This window comes from Chenopodium album, chromosome 24 (genome assembly GCF_948465745.1).
Source record: "Chenopodium album chromosome 24, dcCheAlbu1.1, whole genome shotgun sequence".
Taxonomy (NCBI): Eukaryota; Viridiplantae; Streptophyta; class Magnoliopsida; order Caryophyllales; family Amaranthaceae; genus Chenopodium; species Chenopodium album.
This window is the reverse complement of record NC_137857.1, coordinates 24,891,859-24,905,063: the sequence shown is the minus strand read 5'-3', so window position 1 is coordinate 24,905,063 and position 13,205 is coordinate 24,891,859. Positions and strand designations below refer to the sequence as shown.

At 37.3% G+C, this 13,205-nt stretch overlaps 1 protein-coding gene across 1 annotated transcript; it reads right to left on the bottom strand.

The window, feature by feature from the left end:
* Positions 1 to 2,590: 2,590 nt before the first annotated feature.
* LOC145610689 (protein FAR1-RELATED SEQUENCE 8-like) lies at positions 2,591 to 12,015 on the bottom strand. Its single transcript, XM_081665989.1, has 9 exons — positions 11,955 to 12,015; positions 11,380 to 11,462; positions 10,748 to 11,048; positions 4,462 to 4,835; positions 3,996 to 4,372; positions 3,740 to 3,868; positions 3,501 to 3,573; positions 3,360 to 3,392; positions 2,591 to 2,905 (listed from the first exon to the last, which is right to left on the bottom strand). Exons 1-9 carry the CDS (start codon positions 12,013 to 12,015, stop codon positions 2,591 to 2,593), a joined length of 1,746 nt encoding a protein of 581 aa, XP_081522115.1.
* Positions 12,016 to 13,205: the final 1,190 nt, after the last annotated feature.

Genomic DNA, 13,205 nt, shown 5'->3' with positions numbered 1-13,205 from the left:
ACACATGTGACGTAGCATGGATACTTAGTTGGTGTATTTAACTTGACGAATATAACGTGCACAGTTGCCCGTTAGAACTGTTATGAATGTAGCCTACACAGACTTATATATACTATACTCAAATCACCTAACTCAAAACAATAACCTATACATAAGATATAATGTTGCGTATCGTGACTACATTACTAATAGCTGAAGTATAAATATTGAGAATGAAGGTGATACGCCATGTCATTGATACATGTAGGTCTTATTAACTAAATGCAACTAATATCAAAAGTTGTCATTAATTGTTGTGCTATGTTGAAGGTTTCTCAATGATATATTTGACAAGGTAATATGTACCACTATATACAGTGGTATATTACTTACGAACGTATGTGCCATTTTCAAATTGGGCGCATTAAATGGTACCTTTATGAAATTGTCACATCATTTGGCGCGAACACATAGGAAAACTGAAAGAGGCAGTTACTCGTTCAAGGGTTGTGTATAATATCATGCCATGATCAAATAACTTCCTCCTCAAACTATACTACCTCCGTTTCTTTTTAGTTGACACGTATTCCTTTTTAGGAAGTTTCTTTTTAGTTGACACGTTTCCTTTTTGGGTAAATTTTTTACCTTGCATTTACAAGCTACCCCACTTGCTTTTTCATTCTCTATCACTCTCTCTCCTCTCCTTAATATATGTGCCTAAATCAAACGCGTTAACTAAATAGAAACGGAGGAAGTATTTATTTGTCTTCCATTAACAAATCTTTCTCCAGTTACTTTCTCTGTCTCCAACTTCTTTTTCTTTGTCTGTCCTCCTGTTATCCATTTTCATAATTTTTCCTTTCTTTAATTCCAAAAATGGTGAAACAAAACAAGGGAAAACAGACAATGCTACAGTCAAATAGAGACAAACCGAAATACTCAAAGTTAGAATTCCTTCAGTTGAAAGAGAAGATGTTAAGATAGCAGTTAAACGACCATCAGTTGATATGAAACAGCCTGCAGGTTCAGTTGAATGATATTTATATGGCCATTGACAATATTCAGAAACAAAAGGAAGAGAGCAACATCGCACAAAGGGCAACCGTGAACAAAAGTCCTCTTAGGTTGGGGGCTAGGAAGAGAGCCACCAAGGTGGCGAAGTCTGGGCGGGGTAGTGCAGCAGGCCATGCACGACTTGGTGATGCTTCTGTACAAGGGGCAATTGTTGTTGGAGAGGGACACACATATGCTGGTGTAGCAAGTGGGGGAGGAGTACAGCCGCCGGTGGAGGCCATGGCACCAAACAGGCCCAAGCGGAGGCAGAGGCAGATAAGGCAGAAAAGCTTAACAGCCCCAAAGATACCATGCCCCATGCTTCGTACCATGTCCGTGATCGGTGGTTTCCAGAGGTTTTTGGCCAGCAATCCTGTGATTACGGTCACTTAACTTCAACCATTAAAAAACTCAACTAATGGAGATAAATAATCAAAGGCAACTAAATTTGTTTTTGTGTTTAATATTTTTATTTAGTTGGCTTAGATTAAATTGGTTGGAGTTCAGTTTCAAATGTCGTTTGATTGTTTGAACGTTTATGTTTTGCTTAGTTTAAGTATGCTATTGTTGAACAATGTGTTTGTGTTTATGTTTTGCTTTTGTTTTGAACAGTATGAATCTGATTTTGGACATTGTGGCGTTTAATCATATTACCCAACTCATTCATGTTATCTTTCTTAGTGGTATTTTGTATAAATTGATACCATTCATATAGATTAGTATCCTTGGACCAACAGTGATACATTTGGCAAGGTCATGTGTACCACTATAATCAAAATACATGTCAGTCATACATTTGAAACGCTACTACTAGTGATACATTTAACAAACCGTTATCTCAAGATGTGCGTAAGTATAGTGGTGAAAATTATATTACTGTCACAGTAAAGCACAAAGAATTTCATACAGCTTATAAATAATTTGAAAAGAATAGATTAATTGTGATTGGATCCTGAAGTACTGGGAGTGAGGCCAAGGAGAGAAGCAAACACTCCACCAGAGTCTTCTCCCCTAACCGTAGTAAAGTATCCTAACGAACCATCCAATCCCTCATTTGTATTCCTCCAACGGATCAAATATGCTCACTTGTTCCTAATGATATGTTGGTCGGGGTCTGAGAAGCTTGCTTTCTAGCATCATTTTTTGCCTTATTAGCAGCCCTTTCTTTTCCTTTCTTTTTAGTGCACGACGGATATCTAACATTTGAAGTACGATGTGCCTTCTTCTTGGGCAAGGGTGGATCCTTAATCCTCCCTGGGGCAGATACTTTGTAGCTTCCTTGGAATCCACTAACTGGAGTGGTGTTGTTACGGATTCCCGATGCCATTGTGAATGGTGTGTTTGTCCCATCAGCTATTTTGTTCTGTGCCACAGAAGAAGGCATATGGACAACTCCATGTACCCCTTCATCCTCACCGGGACCATTCTCATTCCCTGGTGTAACCTCCCTTTTTGCAAACATTGCTAGAACTTCCTCCACTCTGAGATCCATGAACTGCAACATCTCTATCACAGCCTGCATGGCCTCCTTACAAGTGGAAGCCTTAGAGCAAATCGGTTAGTACATCCCCATAAGATTGTGATAAATCCTAACTTCATCAGTTTTCAATGGATCATGGTCAGCAACTTTTACTCGTGTGTGTTTCTGTTGTACATCCTTCCTCCAACGACAAAGTATATACTTCTCAGGAACAACACTTACTCCACTAAGGTCATACACAAGAATCATATGTCGACAAATGATTCCGTGAAACTCAAAGTGTTTACAGTCACATGCAACTTCATACGTACTACTATCATATACAACCCGGTAGCATCTACGAATCTTTGTCACAGACTCCTTTTGCATGTTTAGGATTGATCCAAACACGGTCTTCAATAACATACTCAATTTCATTAGAACCAATTTCATATTGATCTAGGCAATGGACATACAACATCTTCTTGCACTGTCCCTGAACTTCTTTGAATTTCGCATCCGTATAGCACTTTTGAAACAACACCTCAGCTGGGAAATTAGTCACTAAACGCCTGACATACCGCTGTGGGTTCGAGTCTGCCATTCTTTCGGCCTCGACCCCTATTTGCATAGTATCGCAGTACCGAATCACAAACTCAGACAACGTTGTATTCTTGTCAACGTACCCTTTGAAGAAATGATTGAAACTCTCATAACGTTGCGTCGTTTTCATCCCGGCCAAAAATAAGTGTTTCAAATACGCGGGAATCCACATAAGTCTTTCCTCATAAAGCCCTATTCGAAATAACAACAATTATTATTTATTTCCAACATAAACAACTTTAAGACAAATACCTTACACACATACAGACACAGCTACAAATGCTTCTGCTACCAGCAACTATTAATTATAGTGGTACACAAAAATTAACAGTTATACAAAATAAATACCATTAATTGGAACAATGCCACTAAACAGTGGTACATAAATTTACAATAACCTGCAAACTGCTCTCTGCTCATACTGTATAGCAGACCATCCAAACAAAATTGCAGTAGCAGACAACAACAAAAACATGCACCTATGCTTTACTCAAATATCCATATCATCAATTACCCACACCCTAAAAATGCATATAAAAAATCAAAAATTCACTCAAACAAATAAATTATAAACCATGAAACGGAATAAACTAACCCTCTAGCCAAGTGTTGTCTTGTAGTTCGTAATGCTCAATTGCATCACACCATCGAGCTTCAAATTCAGCAGCATCTAAACTACCGTATATGAGGCTATCAAAGTCATCCTTTACAACTTCGTAATCATCATGCTTCACATACTTACCAAATTTCTGAAGGATGTGCCATATGCACCACCTATGGCACGTTTCAGTCATAGTACAATGCACAGCTTTCCTAATTGTCGGATCTTGATCCGTTAGAATCGATGAAGGGGGCTTTACCACCCATTCAATGCATACATGTCCTCATCACCCACTCATACGTTTCCGCGGTCTCTCGAGAGATCAATGCACAACCAAACAATATACTCTGTCCGTGGTGGTTCACACCAAGCAATACAGCAAAGAGCAAATGGAATTTATTAGTCAAGTACGTACTATCAAAACAGACAACTTCGCCAAACTCCTCATATGCAGCTCTACTCCTCGCATCAACCCATACAACATCTTGTAACGAACCATCCTTCCTAAACCTACAAAGATGGAAAAAATTTTGATTATTTGCACTCATTTTGTTGAAGTACTCAATCATCCCATTTGCATCACCCTCGGTAAGCTTAAGCCTCTTTTTCTCCTCCTCAGCCACCGCATTCGTCAAGTCTTTTTGAGTAAAAATATCTAATCCACCCCATTCCGCTCCCTAGCAAAACAACCGTACATCTGGGAAACCTTCACCCTCAACTACTTCGCTGAAACCACTTGTTTCACCAAGTGATTATGGTTAACAACCAAATCATGCTTCCGATACATGGAAACATCCTTAGACTTCCCCGGTGTAACTATGTGACTAGTGTGCTCCAAGTTTAGCCTACGAACAACCCAATTCCATTCTGCATTAACACTAGCATACAACTCCACTGGACATCCACACTTTTTGGTTTTCCTATGTGTAACTGTCTCCTCATCTTGAATCAAGCCTTCTTTTAGTGATTCAACTTTACGCTTCCTCGAAGGTCTGCCATAGCAATCACAGGTCCACTTAGCATTCCTCCGCTCCTTACAACACTTTCCACTACCCAATTCCTTCTTCACCTTCACCCATCCAGAAGCAGCCCTAACTATGCCAAACCCCTTTTGCCTAGCATAGCTCCAGAAATAAGTATCTGTAGACACCCAATTGTGTCTCCCCAAAACCAAACCCAGTGATGAATAACCTTTCACGTCAAACCATAATCGAATGAGGTGAAAGTGTGAAAAGTCTAGTGTTGTGGTTAGTTTCATTTAAAAATCTTTCTTTCTGTTTTTGAAAACCCACTCTATTTTATGAAAATGTCCAATCCAGTTTAGTTTGGTCCATGATAAGGGTCCAATAATTGTGTAGTTGGATGGGTCTTGAGAAGACCTTTCCAATGATATATTACAAGCCCAATTCCGATGAATAATGAGGAAGTAAAGGCCAAAATACTAAACCGGGCCCAAACCGGATTTTATCTACAACCCAATGATCATGTGGAGGGTCCAAAGGTTTAATCCTATTCCTAAACTAATTAGGATTTATTAGAATCTTCTATAATTTTCTAAAAGATCTTAATTATCCTTTTTTGAAAAGATAAGATCAAGGAATTTGATTTAGATAAAAACTTTCCTTTTTTAAAACTTTCCTTTTTTAAAGTCCTAATTCTATTCGAATTTAAAGATGTTCAAAGACAGTAAGATATTATTTTTGTGCCTCATATTTTTTATCCACATTTTATATGGTTGGATATACCTTGAAATTATCTTTCCAATAATGTATTATAATATTAATTCCGAGCGATAACGAAAAAGATATGAAAGAAATACGAAACTCTATCCAAAACTGTAACCTTTCCACTATTTCGGCCATATCTTTTTATCAACAAAATATTTTGATGTGATTCTAATTGCATTGGAAACTAGACTTCAAGCGCTTTCCAACAACATATTATATGACTTATTTAGACTTCTGGATCAAAAGATATGATAAAAAAAAATCCGCAAAAACTCTCTTTGTCGCCAAACGACAGGCATGTCGCCACGCGACAAAGCTTGTCGCTTGAAGACAAGATGAATTTCTGGCGACAAGGTCGGTTTGTTGGCTACAACGTGGAGTTTTATTCCTTATCAAATTCTATGATTTTCCGGACTGCTTTCCTATAAATAGGGTCCTGAACCTCCGTTTTTAATCAACTTTCATCAACAATCATTAATTATCTCTATTCTCTCTCTAAGCATTAGTTATTCTTTCTCCCTCTTGATTTCTAAACTAGCTTTTCAAAACACAATACCGCATACACAAGACTTAGAAACACCTAGCCAAGTTCGAAGTTGCCTTCACCCTAGACGTGAAAGGTTTATGCTTTTCTGAGGGTTTGGTCCCAAATCCAGTCTAAATAAACTTTTTAACTCTTTCCTTTAAATCTTTAATTTAATTCTTTGATTTAATATTTTCATTGAAGTTAACTAACGCATGTATTTTGTTATTAGAAAGAGGTACGAGGCATCAAAGTATGTAATCTTATTGCTCTATTCTTGTGGAAAGCATGTTTATTATTTATTAATTCCTAGTATCATGTTAGGATGTTATTATTGCTTTCTAGTATCATGTTTATGGTGCCTCTTGTTCTTTCTAATATCATGTTAGTACCATGTTAGGTTAAAAGCTTTGATCTTTGATGTTTAGTGACATGCTAGAATTGTTATTAATCTTGTTAGTATCATGCCTAGGATCATGCTATTATATTTAAGCTTTATTATGCCTTAACATGATTATTGTTAATATTGTTATTATGATTATTATTGTTATTATTATTATTATTATTATTATTATTATTATGTTGCTTGATATATATTTATTGTTAGTGCTTGATCACGCCTTTTATGCATGTTAAAGGGAATTTGTATTTGAAATCACGCTTAATAAGATAATTAATAATTTGGTTTAGGCTAATATGATTTTAATTCAAGTGATCGCCTATAATAATTTTATTTGTGCATTAATATTCAAACCAACAAAGATTAAATAGGTTTAAGGTGAATATTACGTTTGCATGTTAGTCAAAAAGCGCACATGAATACGAGTAGAATAAAGTAGAGGCCTATTTTATAAGGCGAGTTCCTTCTTTTGTAGATTGGATTCGTACCCTCATCCCCAAACCCTATTTGGTTCTTGACCTTATGGAGTTCACGATCTCATGGATCGTTAAGGGGTGTAACCTTCACCTCGTGATTGGTTTACAAGTTCCTAAAACTTGTTGGCGACTCTTTTGCTCTCTTTTCTTTCCCTTTGGACGCCACCATACTTAAGTGTATGATCACAGTGGGGTTCAAGCTTGGGGTTATGATGCTTGAAATATTCCCTATAGTTTTTGACGACTCTGCTAGGGAGGATTTCTATTTTAATTCCTAAAATTTATTTTGGCAATGATTGAAAATGAGCGGATGAGACTCAAAAAGTTCTAAGTATTTCATGTGCGTAATTTTTATTATTAACATTATTGTCATATGCATAAAAAAAGGTCCTCATTGGATAGACTATCTGAAATGAGTCAATAACATAGGATTTTACACGTAGGAAATTTGAAAAATATCTTTCACAACTAGAATTGAAATAATACTGTGAAACTTGGAAAATTCTTTGAACACAGATACCTGCCAAGGCATGTAGGAACTAGCGTCTAGAAAACAGGGCTTGTCGCCTATAAAGAGCTTCTGTCGCCTGGCGACAGAGGTTCATTTGCGGCGACAGTCCTTGTAGTCTGGCGCCAAGTTCTTCCAATACCGAGCTAGAACTCTGCCTTCTTGTTTTGACCATTTCTAGTACTGTTGGCTCGATTCTACTTCCTGATTGAGTTTTTCTCTCTTTTCTGAAACCCATATGTGTTCTACATATGGCCATAATCCTCTGGGGGTTCCTGCTCCATCTACCCAATTAATCGAACGCTCCTGGCAACGACGGGTACATCCGAGTTTGTGAATCCACCAAACCGTGGAAGCAAGTTTTTAACTTGCGGGGTCCCATATCCATACGCGCCAACCCTTCCAAAGGTAAGGCTTCCGCACGATGCATCCGGACTCATAACCATGGACCCTCTTTGACTAACCCATATCCTTGAAATTTAGAGAATTAGAACCATGGTTAGGTTGCAAACTCATTGCATCATATATATTGTGACTACTTGACTACTTATGCATCTCTTACTTGTGCATAGTTTATATGTGGCTAAACTAACCGTTTGTTTTGAATTGTATTTGTAAATAAGTTTTAATAAACTAACTAATGACTAAAAGACTTTATTTAATTAATTAATTAAATAATTTGAACTAATAAAATTCCCTTAAGTCGAGTCATAGTTCCATTAAGTCAACCCGGATTTTTATTCCCGTATACTGCACATGCGTCAACTTGTTTTGGTCATAGCCGGAGTTCTAGGAAGAACTACGAGTCGTATAGCCTATGGATCTGTAACCCTGAGTTTTATCTTTTATTAGGCGTTGGTTTCTTCCCAATCAGAGTCACAGATCAAAAGTTATGACTAAAATACCACAGCCTGTCCAGTTTAATGCATATACGTGAAGTCTTAATTTAGTCTTTGCTTAAGTCTAGTCACATAGTCTAGCCACATGGTCATGACACAAGTCTTTACATGTCACCAACACTCACTAGTCTTAGCACACACTTTGTATATGTCATCATAACCATGTCTTAGGTTCATGCATGAGTCGATTTTTCCGTCATTTGAGTTAGGGTCCATTCTATTCCTAATTTCTTCCACATCTCCATCTACATCATCTTTTCACTCTCCATCCACATGATTATTCCATATCACTCCCCTCATTCTTCCATGATCTCTTCTCATCCATGCATGTTGAATCGAGTTTGAGTCACGTGATTGACAAGAAAAAAAAGTAATGATGAGACAAAATACAAGGCGAGCTTCAACGCCAAGATTTCATGCTTTCTTCTTCTTTTTTAAACCTTTCCCTTATAAGTCTAGCATAGGCACCCATCGTCTTCCTTAGATTTATTTCATAGGTTTTTTTTTATTTTGTTCCCCTTTAATAAATGAGCATTTCTTCCCTCGCATACGATCATTGCATTGCCAAAAAAAAAAAAAAAAAAAATCGCCGAATTAAGCACAAGGTATACTAATGATTTGATGCATCTCTTTTAACCATATCATATTACCTTTCACCATTCAAATATGCAATCCTTTTTTAATAAATCACTTTAGGCCTCGTCTAACGACAGATCAGACCTTTCTTTTTTTTAACCCACATCTACCTCACCTTGGGATGGGATGGTGTGTAACTTATGCAAGTTCAAAGAACAAAAGCTTGAGTGATCTCAAAAGTAAAAAAATTAAAATATAAAAATAAATAAATAAAAGTGTACAAAAGGGCAAGTGTTCCAATGTCTTTGATATGAAAATATCTTTGATAAGAACACGTCTCAGATTGCGTCTCTTATCGAGTGCTCGGTACCGTGGCTGAGAAACATGAATGCCAAGTGAGTGATAGACCGCATGATGGGATTGCCCACACTTATCAAAATAAAATGCAAAATATTTTAATGTCATTCTAATTGCATTGGAAAGTAGACTTCAAGCGCTTTCCAACGACATATTATATGACTTATTTGGACTTCTGGATCAAAAGTTATGATAAAAACAAAATCCGCAAAAACTCTCTTTGTGGCCAAACGACAGGCTTGTCGCCACGCGACAAAGCTTGTCGCTTGGCGACAAGATGAATTTCTGGCGACAAGGTCGGTTTGTTGGCGACGGCGTGGAGTTTTATTCCTTATCAAATTCTATGATTTTCCGAACTGTTTTCCTATAAATAGGGTCCTGAACCTCCGTTTTTAATCAACTTTCATCAACAATCATTAATTCTCTCTATTCTCTCTCTAAGCATTAGCTTATTCTTTCTCCCTCTTGATTTCTAAACTAGCTTTTCAAAACACAATACCGCATACACAAGACTTAGAAACACCTAGCCAAGTTCGAAGTTGCCTTCACCCTAAACGTGAAAGGTTTATACTTTTCTGAGGGTTTGGTCCCAAATCCAGTCTAAATAAACTTTTTAACTCTTTCCTTTAATTCTTTAATTTAATTCTTTGATTTAATATTTTCATTGAAGTTTACTAACGCCTGTATTTTGTTATTAGAAAGAGGTACGAGGCATCAAAGTATGTAATCTTATTGCTCTATTCTTGTAGAAAGCATGTTTATTATTTATTAATTCCTAGTATCATATTAGGATGTTATTATTGATTTCTAGTATCATGTTTAGGGTGTCTCTTGTTCTTTCTAATATCATGTTAGTGCCATGTTAGGTTAAAAGCTTTGATATTTGATGTTTAGTGACATGCTAGGATTTGTTATTAATCTTGTTAGTATCATGCCTAGGATCTTGCTATTATATTTAAGCTTTATTATACCTTAACATGATTATTGATGTTAATATTGTTATTATGATTATTATTGTTATTATTATTATTATGTTGCTTGATATATATTTATTGTTATTACTTGATCACGCCTTTTATGCATTTTTAAGGGAATTTGTATTTGAAATCACGCTTAATAAGATAATCAATAATTTGGTTTAGGCTAATATGATTTTAATTCAAGTGATCGCCAATAATAATTTTAATTGTATATTAATATTCAACCAATATAGATTAAACAGGTTTAGGGTTAATATAACGTTTGCATGTTAGTCAAAAAGCGCACATGAATAAGAGTACGTAGAATAAAGTAGAGGCCTATTTTATAGGGCGGGTTCCTTCTTTTGTAGATTGGATTCGTACCCTCATCCCCGAACCCTATTTGGTTCTTGACCTTATGGAGTTGACGATCTCATGGATCGTTAAGGGGTGTAACCTTCACCTCGTGATTGGTTTACAAGTTCCTAAAACTTGTTGGCGACTCTTTTGCTCTCTTTTCTTTCCCTTTGGACACCACCATACTTAAGTGTATGATCACAGTGGGGTTCAAGCTTGGGGTTATGATGCTTGAAATATTCCCTACAGTATCTAACTCATTCCAACTACCAAATACCATGCCCAAAGTTGGGGGTGGTATTTCCTCTTCCACACCAAACACAGTTTGCACAATTTCCCTGCCCTTCTTTGGTGTTATGAATGAAGAACCTCCTGCCTCTGCCCCTTCGCCATCAACATCGTTTTCACCATGTACTTCCTCATAATCTGACCCCTGATTTTCTCCATCATCTCCTTCTCTTATTTCATCCTCTTCCTCATCTCCTTCTGTAAATCCATCCCCACTCTCTACCCTCTCATCATAAACATATACATCATCCTCACCCTTACTATCTTCTCCAAATGGACCAACCTACAACACATATACATCCACATCTCATTCTAGTGGACTGTGGATCTTTATAGAACCAAACAACACAATAACAACACAATATAACCAAAACATTCTGCCCAAATTCGAAGATCACACAACCCATAAAGCCAAAATTTGAGAACAAATGTCATCACTAAATACATAAAAAATAAACCAACATTATCCTATCAACTTAACAACATGTCTACTCCATCAATTGAACTACATTAGCTTAGCATCAATTATAAACAACAACAACAACAACTACTACTACTACTACTACTACTATTACTACTACTACTCAACGATAAAAATAGACTTCGCCAATTACCCAAACTCCAAATTCATTACCCACATAACAATCATAATTTGGACAATAAACACAATTATTACTCCATAATAGATTACCCACCCCTACCAATTACCCAACATAATTACTCAATTACAAATACTCAACATAAACCCTAACCTCCTCTTACAATCTTACCCAAGCTTTAATTTTTAAATTTCACAATTGCATTAGTTTATTACCCCATTAGCGCAAAGAAACAAACCACAAAGCAATAAAATACATTACTTACCATCTCAGAGTCGAATGTCAGCTCCCTTGCGCAACCATGTCCTCTTCTCCATCTTCCCGAATTGCTTCCGCCAGATCGACACCCAATATATCTACTAGCCGATTTCTCATTCTACTAATCCACTGCTGCACTTAGGAGTTCACAATTGACAAAAAAAATTGGTTTGCTGAGCTACATTCTATCTCGCCATTGAAGACCTTCTTCCATTTTTTTTATATACTAACATGCAAAGTGGGGACTTTTACTTTAGAGTGAGAAATAGTTTTTCCGCTTCTATTTTCACTCCCCGTTACACTTCAATGACATCGTTATACAAATGGCCCACTTGCATGTGACAAAGTTCCAACTAATTGCAAAATTGCCATCCTATATGCCTCATAATCCATAGTTGCTATTCGCCTAGAGTTAACCGAGGTTTACAAGAGGATGGTATTCAAAAAAGTTGTGCTTAAGTGTGATGCATTGAATGTTGTTCGAGCAATTAAGGAGAACACAATGCAAGGAGCTGCTCTAATTTTATTTTTTTTAAAGGAACTGCTCTAATTAATCACTTCTTCGAGGACATTAGTCATGGTTGTAAAAAATTTGTTTCCTTTAATTATGGTCTTTTTTTTTTCTTTTTTACGGAATCCTTTAATTTTGTTCATGTAAGGTGTGCGGGGAAATCATTGCCCATTTAGCTGTTAGTGAGATACATGTATCAATTTAGAAAATAAATTGAATATATATATGAATTTGTTCCCCAAAGTTTTGAAACTTTAACGGACCTTGATTTAATAAATTGAGTATTTCGCATTATCTTAAAATAAATATTTGTAAAAATCATGTATTAATTCAAAATATATATATATGTATGGATGTATCCCCCAAAGTTTTAAAACATTGACAAACCTTGATTTAACATAGGAAATTTTCACATTTTCTACCAGCAAAATGAGCCTGCTTCACATTTACTACCGATTTAACTTTTTATATTACTTTGCTACCACCTAAATCAGAGTTTGTTAAAAATCACTACCACTTGACTTACACCGTTAGTATATCTGTTGTCACCACCAACCCACCGTCCAGCCACAACTCCTTCTCACCCACCAGTTACCAATCCACCGCCACTGTTCAACATCAAACCCACCGCAACCACCACTAACTGTCCAGCCACCAGTCCTTCCCCACTCACCACCTGCCTTAGCCACTGCCACCGTCACCTGAGCCCACTCCCTGCCCGCGACTCCGACCACCCAGCCTGTTTGCGCTGGCGTCACGTTCCCAGTCCCCTCGAAAACCCGATCCCAACCTCGATCTCAGCCCCCTTTTTCCCCTCAAAAAGCCTCTCGATCCCAGCCCCTCTTCGTCTCCTGTTCCCTTTTCTAGCCGCGCCGAAGGAGTTCCCTGCCACCCAAAACCACCCTAAGCGAAACCCTAAAACTCGTTTAGGGTGGTTTCGGACAGGAGGTTTAGGGTTAGGGTTGTCGGTTTTGGGTGGGGAAGGGGAGAGGTTCGATTCCAACCTAAATCGCCAGCGCCGGCTGCAGCTTTGAGCGCTGGCAGCTGACAGGGGGAGGGTGGCTGACGGGGA

Coding starts and splice junctions, on each gene's coding strand:
- LOC145610689 (XM_081665989.1), bottom strand. CDS start 12,015: ATGGATTATGAGGCATATAGGATGGCAATTTTGCAATTAGTTGGAACT. Junction 4,836..10,747: donor AACTTTGGGCATGGTATTTG/GTAGTTGGAATG, acceptor GGGTGTCTACAG/ATACTTATTTCTGGAGCTAT. Junction 4,373..4,461: donor TGTATCGGAAGCATGATTTG/GTTGTTAACCAT, acceptor TTGTTTTGCTAG/GGAGCGGAATGGGGTGGATT.